General features: G+C 45.5%; 1 protein-coding gene across 1 annotated transcript in view; it reads right to left on the minus strand.

The window, feature by feature from the left end:
- Positions 1-374: 374 nt before the first annotated feature.
- Positions 375-12,612, minus strand: part of LOC135897514 (uncharacterized) — an 88,592-nt gene continuing 76,354 nt past the window's right edge. Inside the window, exon 2 of the mRNA XM_065426155.1 lies at positions 375-1,880. Within this exon, the coding sequence (XP_065282227.1) occupies positions 813-1,868 (1,056 nt within the window). The 5' untranslated portion in view covers positions 1,869-1,880 and the 3' untranslated portion in view covers positions 375-812. The remainder of the gene's footprint in view (positions 1,881-12,612) is intronic.

Here is a 12,612-nt window from a genome sequence, read left to right on the forward strand (position 1 = left end):
GATTTTATAGTACATAATACGTTTTAACTTCATCGGAGGGCCATGATTCTTTGCTATAAACTATTTTCTACGTCGCAGGGAGCGCATGCAATACGCAGTGCCCGCGGCGTAAGCGTTCCACCACCGTTCTCGAACTCGTCAGGTCGCACTTTACCAGCATTTCCCGAAGTGACATTAGTAAACAGTTGGATAAATTTGACGTATTGTTTAGCTAACACATTGTTCTATAATTTCTGCGAAGCGCTGTTCTCATTTCAAGTCAAGCGAGCCTTCTATGTGTCTATGGTAACAAACGTCACTATGACGTCAGTTGAACCCTATGACGTCAGTAGCCGCCAATGCGCGCGTTGCCAAACTACCAAGGCCATCAAGAGTAAATGAAAAAAAGAACATATTTATAAGATATTGAGACCCTAAAATTTACTCATATTTTACAGTGCGGACGTTTTATGTACCCGGTACATAAAACATAAAGCTGCATTGCGAAAACATGACCCCTTTCAGAACAGCTATATTCAAGATATCTAATGAATGCAACTAAGCGATGATTTGATCTTACAATGTTGTTCTAACGAGACTGTACCACACTGCGCGTTGTACCCATTACGGACAAATAAAATCTTTACGTGGAATGCGTTGGGAAGTCAAGGCTTCTTCCTGTAGGTGGACCTGCCAGTTATCTGAATACAGCGCTACGGTATAGACACGACGTTAGTACGCCAGATAAACTCGTGCGAAATAGCCGGTCACACATTGTCCTGTGTACAGCGTCAAACACGTGTACTTTTCAGCCTCAAGCAACGAACTTGTTGTCAATGCCGCCCTCCGTGCGCAGCCTCGGAAGCTGTGCGCTGCTCGAGATCGGATCGCAACTCCTGCAATGAGTGCAGCAGCGTAAGCCTGCGGAAGTGCATCAGTTCGCGGTGGAGTTGAATCCTCTGATCGCGTGAAGCCTGCTCCTCGATACGGGCCTCGTGGATCTTCTGCTCGACCACCACCCTTTGGGCTTGCAGACGCCGTACTTTGTCGGCAAACGTCTCAGTTGTTTGTAGCTGTGAGGAACACTCAGATAGGGGCGTCGTGGTGCAGCTGCTTCCAGGGTCACAAGCCGAGTCAGTCTGCGGTGTTCCAGCTTTCACAACGGTCACCGCGTCGCTGCTACCCTCGGACTGGAGGAAGTCCTCAGAGTAGGCCTCGTCGTCGCTACTGTCGCTGATGCGGGTACCCGTCAATGCTCGACGGGCGATACAGGTTTCACCCCGCTGCTGTCTCGCCGACTCCGTTAGCTGCGTCGTCATGCACAGGTCCCTGGATCCAGTGAGGGGCGATGGTCGCCGGTCCAAGGCCCACGATGTGCGAAGACGAAGCGGAGAACCGGCCTGAATGCTCGAGTCGCAAGGCGCGCGGCTACGCAGCGATCCCATCGAGGACCAATGGTCGCGAGGCTCGCGCGGCGGCAGCAGCAGGCTCATATCCCCATAATCGCCCTCGGAGCCGGTGGAGGAGTGCGATCCGGCCCAACCGGAGTCTGCCGAGCTGCTTCCGCAGGGGCTTCGCGAAGACGCAATCCACGGGTTTGTCTTGATGCCGCTCCTCTGGCGCGCGTCTGCCGGCGACGTCTGACCCAGAAAGCTGGTGCGGATGTGCACTGATAGCTTGGGCAGATTGCTGGTTCGCGGCTCCACTTCTAGGCGGGCATGGCATCCTAAATGTGAGGTGCCTTCGTCTTCAGCGGTCGTATGCAGCGGTGAGATGCACTTTTCAGACGGGAAGCTGCATTGGGGCGACGCCTGTTGCTTTGTGGGTGTCTTTTTGGACCTCTTGCGTGACCGGCCGATGTGCACCTCTACCCAGCGAATGAGTTTCATGGTTGTTTCCTCCTGCAAGCAAGGACAAGGAATCAGCTTTGCGACAGCAGCTGTCCCTTAAGGACATAAGAAGGTTACAATGGTTCTCTTTTCACAAAGCTTGCATAAATCAATGCATTGCATAACTCCAAGCCTCGTAGTTCGAATGTCGGCATAGAAACCATAAATGGGCTCTTTGTAGGCATTTCAAGGCATCTTCATCAGCCTATTTGATGTCTGTTACAGGACGACTGCCTCTCCCTGCGATCTCCTGTTATCTGTCTTGTGCCAGTCGACACGGTCCTATGCCTGCAAATTTCCTAACTACATCACTCCATTTAATTGTCTGTCGTCCTAGACTGTTCTTTCATTCCGTTGGTACCCATTCTGCAATTTTAATAGACCACAAGTTATCTGCCCTACGTATTACATGTCCTGCCCAACTCCATTTCTTCCTCTTGATCTTAAATATAGAATAATGGCTTCTCCCTTTTCTCTATAATTCACAACGCTGTCTTCCTGTATCTTAACGTTATGCAAATCATTTTTTCCTTCCGTCGCTCATTACGCGGTTATTCTCGCAAGTTATGGCCCCACATGCTAGTATCGTGCGTTAGTCTGTGCAGGAGCACGTTTATCTAGGTCAGTTACTCACAGGGGACCCTGATCACAACTAGGAAATTTACAGAAGAATAAAAAATGCGTTGGAGTGCATACGGCAGGCATTACCAAATCCTGACTGGCAGATCACCCCGATCATTGAAATGTGTACAATCATTGTATTCTACCGGTGCTAACATATGGGGCAGAAGCTCGGAGACTGACAAAGAAGCTTGAGAACAAGTTAAGAACCGCGCACAATATGAATGGAACAAAAAATGTTAAGCGTAACGTTAAAGGACAGGAATATATTGTTGTGGATCAGAGAGAAAACGGGGATAGCCGATATTGTAGCTGACATTAAGAAAAAAAATGTAGCTATGGGCAGGCCATCTAATGCGCAGGGCAGATAACCGGTGGGCCATTATAGTGACAGAATGGGAGCCAACGGAAGGGAAGCGCAGTCAAGGACAGCAGAAAACTAGGTCGCGTGATAAACTTGGGAAATTTACAGGTGCAAGTTACAATCAGCTAAGGCAAGACAGGAGTAATTGGAGATCGCCGGGGGAGGCCTTCGTACTTCTAGAGGGAAAAAAAGGTGATGATGATGATGATAGTACTGATAGAATGCAATGATTGTTCACTTATGTTAAACAACAGTGAAAAGCTGTCGGTCATCAGTTGGTAGTACCTGCTGCATGTGCTCCAACCCATTATTCATCTGTAAATTTTCTTCTTGTGACCCGTGTGCCCCGGTACTAATTGGCCTTGACAAACATATTCTCGCACAAATTCTAGAGGCTAACTGCCAATCACGAATTTTCGTTTTTTTTTCGCTAGGGTATTGAACGTTACCTTGGTCTTTTGCATATTAATCTTCAAACCTACCCTTACACTATGTCGGCTGAAGTCCTCAGTCGTTATTTGCAAGTCATGTTCAGCGTTGATGAACAGGGACAATGTCACCTACAAACGGCAGGTTCCTGATATGTTTCCTGTTGCCCCTCACACCTAATCCTATCCGTGCAGCCTAACAGTTTTAATACTTCTAAGCATGGAGCGACCAGCATTGGAGAGATTGCGTCTTCTTGCTGACCCCTTCTTAATCGGTATTTCATTTGTTTTCGTGTGAAGAATCAAGGTAGCAGTAGAATGATAGATATTTCCAACATATTCACGAGTGCGCCTTCTGCTTCTTCACTACGCAATGTCTTCATGACTGCTGGTAAATCGAACGCCTTTTCGTACATGAAAGCCATACATAAGCAAGTACATTTTCATATATTTATTTGCAATTGCATGTAACCTTTGCAAGTAATTATTTTCTGATTATGCTTAATAGAGACGAGTACGTGCGCACTCAAAAGAACGTGAAATCGGGTATGTAACTTTATATTGAACAAAACATCCTATTGAGCGTGGTTTGGACGATTCAGGGCGGGCATTTCGTCAAAGGGACAAAGTAAGGCAATTGACAGTGCAGTGTCGTTTTTGTTGCTTGTAACGCAGGACAGTGCTTCAGTACAGGACTACGTGACTCCGCTCGTCTATTAGAGTATCCAGACATTTCATATTTGCCGAGAGCCTGTGGGTGCACGGTGGGTGCTACGCATGGAAATGCAGACGGCGACAGCTGTGAGTTCGGTCGACTTTCTGGTACCATCTGATGAATTGTCAATAAAACGTACTCTCATCGAACGTCAAGGCCGATAATTTTCTTATTGTAAGGGAAGTAAGCACGGAAATGTCAGGTGGTTCTACGACCTATAACGCTCAGCCACACAATTCTATCTGTTCTCACATTCTCGCTTTTGAGCACTTACCTTTTTTGTTCTCAAATTTAAACACACGTTTGAGCCACAAAAGTTTCCATCATGCTCGACCATTAACGCTGCTGATCCGTCACTAACTTACCTAACGTAACCATATCCAGCTTTCCTGGACATCAGGGCTTAGTTCGCTTGAGTGCCACCACATGGCGTATTGACCTTAAGCTTTTCAAACTTCGCGTGGGGTCGTAGTGGTGGCGCCAACGAAACAAAAAATAAAAGTATTAAGAGCCATCCCTGCGCACTAAACTTCACCACAAAGCTTGTGACTCAGTGTTCTAAAGAGCAGCCGCTCGTCGGTTTGAGATTACTTATTCTAAGAGCGTTTAGTCTGACTAGGCAAACCCACGATGATTGATTACGGAATTTTCAGAGGCTTCCCAAAAGGCAGCCACGGTTTTTTTCAAACCCCTTGCCTTTTCCTTTCGGCGGAAGCACTCCGCGACAGCTTTATGCGGAACCACGCTGTACAATGTAAATCGTCGCGACATCAAAAAAAAAATAAATGAATAAATCTGTACGCAGGACCAGCACGCGAGAAATAAAAACCAGCTCTGTATTCAGAGACCACAAGGCCGACGCACCAACTTGGTCTTCTTTCAAAGGGAGCGTGGTCGCTCCTCGTGTCTCTTAATTCGTTTTCTTTTTTATTTACTTACTACAACTGCGGAGTCACGTGACTGCAAGCAGGGGTGGGCACAGAAAATACACAATAAAATACCATAATATGAAAAAACGTTATACAAACACACACAAGATACCATCATACACATGTTACATTGTACACATACACATCGTACGAACACATTACAAAGTTCACACACTCGAGACTCTCAAGTTAACAAGAAACGTTTCCACATTCGGGCTATCCACTACACACTGCGGCAATTTGTTCCAGTTGGTAAATGTGTTTACAAAAAATGAGTTCTTAAATTTATCACTATGAGCTCGATATTCTTGAATCATTTTTCCATTGTTATAACGTCTACCTGCGCGCGAAACATGAGTAATGTACTTATGATGATTGATTTGGCTATATTATTATATATTAAGTAAAAAAAATCAGTCTGGCCTCGGTGCGTCTCGCCTGAAGAGATTTTAAGCCAAGAAAATTTATCATTTTTGTTACACTGTCTGTTCCTCTGTAGCTATTGCAAATAAAACGGGGTGCGATCCGTTGTACTCTTTCAAGTTTTGCAATGTTTTTGCTGTGAATGGATCCCATAAACAAGAAGCGTACTCGAATCGAGGCCGCACCAAAGCCTTATACGGCGCCAACTTCACCTGAACTGGAGCATTGGGCAGTTTACGTCGCAAACACCAGAGGGACTTAAGAGCACTCGCGCAAATAGTGTCTATACGCATGTCCCAGTTCAAGCTACTAGTGATTTGAACTCCAAGTTATTTTACAACTGGTGACTCTCTAAGCGTCACTCCACCTATAGTGTATGGATATTGCAGAACCGTTTTCTTTTTACATATTCGGAGTACTAAGCATTTCTCAGGGTTAAGAAACGTGCGCCATTCAGAGCGCCAGCTCGATATTTTACACAGATTGTTGTTTAACCTATTTTGATCCGCTGTGGAATTCACTGTTGTATACAGAACACAGTCGTCTACAAAATGTTTAATTTTGTCTTCAGAATCTACCACATTCACTGTGTAATTTATATAGATTAGAAACAGAATAGGCCCCTGTACTGATCCATGAGGGAAACCAGGAAGACATGAGACAGGAAGGACATCTGAACAGTGGTTATCGATTTGGACGTATTGAAATCTGTTATCAAGATGTGCTCTGATAAGATCAATAAGGTTGGAAGAGATTCCGGCTACGTAAAGCTTTTCTATGTGTTACTATGGGAAACCTTGTCAAAGGCTTTGGCGAAGTCCAAAAATACTGCATCCATTTGCTGTCTATTGTTAACTGCGATGAAAAAGTCATGACAAGAAGAAGCCAGCTGAGAGACAGTCGATAAACCGCGTCCAAAACCATGTTGCAGATCAGATAAGAAATGAGCCTCCTCTAGGAACTCAGTTAAGGATCGGCAGATTACATGTTCAAAAGTTTTGTAGCTGGTTGCGACCAAGGATATTGGGCAGTAGTTGGACGCGCAGGAACGATCGTTAGCCTTAAAGATGGGTATAACACGAGTGGTTTTCCATTCAGATTGGACAGAGCAGTGCGCCAAACAGGCGTTAAAAATCACGTACAGGTAATAGGATATCCATTCTGCATATTGGCGCAGGAAAGCTGCAGGAATGTTATCAGGACCATTCCACTTTTTAATGTCAAGCTTCAGAAGTAGATCAAAAATACCTTCGCGGGAAATAACAACGTCAGACACAGAAGTGTAGCCTTCTGGTTTATAACAAGAACTGACATTATTATCAGCATACACCGAATGAAAGTACTAATTAAAGATATCTACAACAGCTTTTGGATCTGTGAGAGGCGAATTGTTAGCTATTAAGGAGATACTACTTAGTTTATTACCATTAATGTTTCTGCATAACTTTTCTGGTGCTTCACTGAGAAAGTTGCCTGAACTAACGGTAAAAAAAGTCCTTAGCTAGCTTGATCTTGTTCCTTAACTGACTGCTTAGTATGTTCATGCTAGTTTCATTACGTCGACCAGTTCTCTTGCTAGCGTTTAGTCGTGACATTAGACGCTCTTCCTATAAAGCCTCGTCCCGATGCTTTACTGTCACGGCAGCAGGACCGGGACACGCTTGCGGTGCAGTGAATTCACTCGGACAAATAGGGCTTCATCCGGACCACGTGCACAATCTCCGGTAGACGCCGTCGACGCCATGAGCAATGCGGACTATCGGGAGCAACCTAATAGTTGACATCGGTGAGCCGCCAAAGAACTTTATGCGGCGCAAAGTAGCGCCCTAACAGTTTCTTCGAAAGGCCGCGATGGCGAATGGGCGTCCAAACCCAAACGCTCTCCCTGAGCTCGCAGGAGACTTGAGTGAGCTCGTAGAGTCTTGAGTGCCTGTGGAATTTTAAGTTTAGTAATTGCTGTCACGCCAGGTATCGTTGCGCAGAAAAGCGGGCGCGCGCGCTCTGCGCATTGACGTGTTGGAGCGGCGGTGGTCGGCGGCCAGCGATGTAGGAGTGTGCACGCTGTTGCGGCTCCCGAGGACGGCCGCTCAAGTACGCCACTGCGGAAGAAGCGCATGCCGCTGCGCCTGAGTGAGGAGGTCGCCTTTGTACCACACGTTTACTTCCCATTGCAGCTCGTTATGTCTTGCAAATACCCCGAACCAGGCACGTACCCAGGATTTTTTTTCGGGGGGGGGGGGCTTTACTAGTACAAATGTGAATAATGCCCACCATTCGCTACAAGGACGCGTAAATCCGCAAAAGAGGACTGAAATAAGCTGTGCCTCACAGGTGTATCTCACTGTGAGATATACCCCTCCTTTACTTGGCAAACAAGGAAGCACATAAAATGGACTCGCGCATGACAGAAGCGCAGGAATAACGCTGCCAAGAACAAGTAAACAAGCGAAAGTAAAAAAAAAGAAGAATTCTAATAGCGTTTCTTGAATTAGCCTTGGAAGAATTATAGAGAAATATATATCTTTGCGGAACAATTACAGTTTTTTGGATCCTTCGTTTTATTTATTATTTATTTATTTGGTACCCACAGCGCCCATTCAGGCATTACAGTGGGGGGGTACAGATGAAAAACAAGCATCAAAATTGCAGGTTTGCATAAATTTGTGTAAGTCAACAACACATTACTATAGGCCGACAAAAAAAAGAAAAAAAGAAAAGCACACAGCTAAGTTGCACACAGCCATATCGGAAACAGGCACGTTGCAGATGTCACATGTCACATTTGAAAAAAAAAAATAGAGTACATAAAGCACAATGATTACAGAGACTCATAATGAAAAAGCAAAAAAAGAAACAAATCGAATAATAAGTTGGAAAAAAAAACAATGCAGTGATTAAGGTAGAGTGCGACAAGGTGGAAAAAAAGAAAAAAAAGAGAAAAAGGAAAAAGAGGCCCTAAAAGAAAATGTCATTTGCAGCTGGGATTGTTTATAGGTCATGATTGCTAGGCGTACGCGGGATATTTACCAAGCCTTAGGGATCAAAAGATTCTATTGCTTTTAGTGTAGAAAAGAACTTGTTAGGACAAGAAATTCCTACAATTGAGGAAGGAAGTCGGTTCCACTGACTGATGGTCCTTGGGAAAAACGAGCTGCTAAAGGCCGATGTATTACATTTGTATTCTCTTATCTTCTGCTCATGATCTTTGCGTGCTGATGTGTAGTGAGGCTGGCTTATGTACACGTCACGCGGAATTCGAGTATGAGAGTGATATATGGTGTGCAAAAGCTTCAGTCGAAACGACGCTCTTCGGTGCTGAAGAGATTGCCAGTTTAGCATTGCCTTAGATTTAGTTGCACTAAACTGCCTGTCATACATTGCTATATCTAGTACATATCTTGTCGCCATGGACTGATCTTTTTCTAGTTTTTCTTTGTTGGTTACTGATGAAGGATCCCACACAGGGCATGCGTATTCGAGCGCAGATCTTACATATGATTTATACAGTAGCTCCCGGGTTTGTTGTGGAAACGCACGTGTATTTCGTCGTAAAAATCCCAAGCTCCGACAAGCTTTGCCTACGGTATAATCCACATGCCGATTCCATGATAAAGAGGGGCAAAAGTAAACGCCTAGGTATTTATATTCACACACCATTTTTACTGGACAGTGGTTTATCGTATATTCAAATTTTCCAGGATTTTTTTTTTCTGGAGAACCTCATACACACCGTTTTCTCGAGATTAAGTTTCATTTCCCATCGCTCACACCACTCGTGTATGGCATATAAGTCGTTTTGAATTACGAAGCAGTCACTTTCACATGTAACCTTACGGTATAATATACAGTCATCTGCAAATAACCTAATATGGGACTGTACATTTTCATTAATATCATTGATATAAAGTAGGAAAAGAAGGGGCCCCAGAACTGATCCCTGAGGTACCCCTGACGTTACATTACCTATTGCAGATTGTTCGCCGTTTACGACTACATATTGTCGCCTCTCGCGTAAATATTCGGCGATCCACGCAATAACTTGGGGATTAATATTAAAACTGGTTAGTTTCTGCAGTAACAGGTACTGTTCTACCAATTAAGTTGCCAAAACCGAACCGTGTTGCTATTCGGGAAGTTGCGTAACGATGCGTGGTCACCAGACCCGTACAACGACGTACAGTGCAAGACGCTGCGGTTCTAGACGTACTGCGCCCACCGCAGAAAGTTAGAAAAACACTCACATTAGCGCAGCAGAGAAGTGGCTACTTCAGGCAGCTCCACTGATAACTGTAGAAGCGTGATTCAAAACACAAGGAATTATTCTCCACTTCCGACGGCCTTTTCTCTACTTCCTTTTGAAATATTGAGATGTTGATCCACAAATATTTTCACAAACAACAGTTAAATTTGTTAATTTCGCTTTTCCTTCCTGTTTGGCTGTCACCTTGGCTCTTCCCCTTAGTAGATCGTTTAATTTCTAAACTCATTGCGATACTTCTTTCCAGTTGCCAATTTTGCACGAAAAGTGCTGTACAATTAGAGAAAAGCCAGACGAGGTAACGGGTGACAATGATATTGTTTATGGTTTTACCGCTTATTGTAGGGTCTGATGATGGAAGCTGATTGGCATCATTTTATGCTTCCGAGGATCTGCCAGCGTCGCGGCGAGCCGTGACTCAAGGAAATAATGAAGCAAAAGGAAAACTGTAACGCAAGTGGCGTTTTCTCCGGCCGCAACTCGTTCCTCGAGCATAAAGATCAGCTCACTACGAACCGAATCAGTCGCTGTATCAGTCTAAACAAAGAAGATTTAACTATTAAAGCAGCAGCGATGCGCGTGATCGTTGAATAGATGGTGACAACTGAACTCATCTCGATTTAATCGCGCGGGCACCGAATCGCTGAGAAAACTGACTTTCACGCCCCTGAAGATGTCGATAACTACCGCCATCCAAAAGGAGTGAAAAAATTGACAACCATTCCACTCTTTGAAGATGGAATGGCAGCGAGAGCTGACGACAGTCAAAGCTCTCAAACGAAAAGCAAAGTGCTTCACCCACGTATGGGGAGTGCTTAACACCTGGTTTACCTCCGCCGTGGGTCGGCCCGGCATTGCGCTATCTTCGGGATCAGCCTACGTATAGAGAGTGCTTAACGCCTGCTTCACCTCCACCGCGGGTAGCCCCGGCATTGCACTACGGTCGGGCCGACCCGCGGTGGACGTGAAGCAGGCAATAAGCACTCCCCATACGTGGGTCAGTACTGAAGATAGTGGAATACATGGCCCACCCACGACGGAGGCGTAGCAGGCGCTGAGCGCTCCCCATACGTGGGCCCATCCCGAAGATTTCGAAGGGCGCGTTATAGGTTCCCGAGCCCACAGAAATATGGGCCATTGAGCTTGGACCCTTTTTGCACTATCACCAGGATCGGCCCACATGATGATTTTTTCTGTTGAAGGATGACGGAAAAACTATGTAAGGTTATTCATATACAGCTCTCACTGTAAAAGGCATCAAAATGTTGGCTGCCGAATAGATTGATTTGTCAGCGCTTTAGGAATGTGTGTGAAGAGCGGTGTTGTGGTCGGGGATGGGGGGGGGGGGGGGGGGGTTGGCCCGATAATGTTCCACATCAATGGCTAATACAAAAACTCTCTCGGTTAAACGTATGCATTGTAACGTACTAAAGGGGATCAAGACTTTCTTAACTAATCGCTCTCAATCTGTTATAAATAACCAGTCCACCCATCCTCTTCCTTTAACATCAGGTGTCCCACAAGGCTCAGTTCTCGCCCCTCTTTTGTTTCTTATATATATCAACGACCTCCCACTGCTTGTACCTTGCCAGATTAGAATGTTTGCTGACGACTGCGTTATATACCGCCAAGTAACTAACACTATGGATCAAGAAGCCCTTCAAGAGGATCTTAACCGCATCCAACAATGGTGTGAAGATTGGCTTATGATTCTTAACCCTAGAAAATGCAAGCTCCTTTCCATTACCCGTCGACACAATATTCATGCGTTTCAATACAAAATCGCTAACGAGTCCGTAGAATCTGTGTCGTCTTTCAAATACTTAGGCATCACATTCTCTAATGATCTAAAATGGAACGAACATATTGCTAACGTGATATCATCAGCCAACAAAACATTGGGATTTCTTAAACGTCACCTTCGCCTCGTCTCACTTCACGTGAAATTGCTTGCTTACAAATCGCTCGTTCGACCTAAACTAGTATGTGCATCAGCCTTATGGGACCCGCATCATGCGAACCTCATAAATGATCTAGAAGCAGTCCAAAATAGTGCTACAAGGTTCATCCATTCTTCCTATTCATATGACGTCAGTGTTTCAGCTCTCAATACCAAATATGCCTTGTCGCCTCTCTCAGTTCGCCGTCGCATAGCCACCCTATTACTGTACCACAAGTTCTATTACTCATCACTTAATCGTGCACCTTACATCATGCCAGCCTCGGACATTTCTCACCGCACCAACCCCAACCTTCAAGTTTTCCGTCCACGTGCCCGAACGGTTACTTTTTCAGCTTCCTTCTTCTCGCGTGCAGCTAAACATTGGAACGGCCTTCCCCAAAATATCGTTGATATCACCTGTGCGTCATCCTTCCCTGAAAATTTAAATAACCTTTTTTGTATATAAACACATGTGGCATTGTTCATGTTTATTAGCTGATACCACCCCTTATGTAATACCCCCTCGTGAGGTCCTTAAGGAAACGAAATGCAATGAAACAATTCTTCGTGGTCACACGAAGTTTCTTCAAGTGCAATATATATATATATGAAGAAGAAGACGCGCCTCACGGCACAGCCAACGCGCGGCTCGTCTCGGCTCGCGCTGTTGATTGCTGGCGTCCGTTTGGACAGTGCTTCGGGTTGCCTCGCCGTTCCCGATTGCTGTGCCTTTACATTAGGAGCCGCCAATAAACCTCTTCTCAATTGGTGGAGGTGCGGGGACTCAAACCCCGTCGCTTGAAACCCTGGAGCTGAGATCAAGAACGCTACCACCCGCCATGACCGACAGCTCATCCCAAACGGCACCGACGCCACAGTCCGTCACCTGCACCGGCGTTCCACGACAACGGGACCCCAAAGTCTTCAGCGGTGCAGACGACGAAGACGTGGAAGACTGGTTTGCGTCCTATGAACGGGTGAGCGCACACAACAAGTGGGATGATCCAGCCAAGTTCACCCACGTCATCTTTTATCTGGCTGGTGTTGCCCAACTGTGGTTTCAC

Source organism: Dermacentor albipictus, chromosome 5 (assembly GCF_038994185.2).
Source record: "Dermacentor albipictus isolate Rhodes 1998 colony chromosome 5, USDA_Dalb.pri_finalv2, whole genome shotgun sequence".
Lineage (NCBI taxonomy): Eukaryota > Metazoa > Arthropoda > Arachnida > Ixodida > Ixodidae > Dermacentor > Dermacentor albipictus.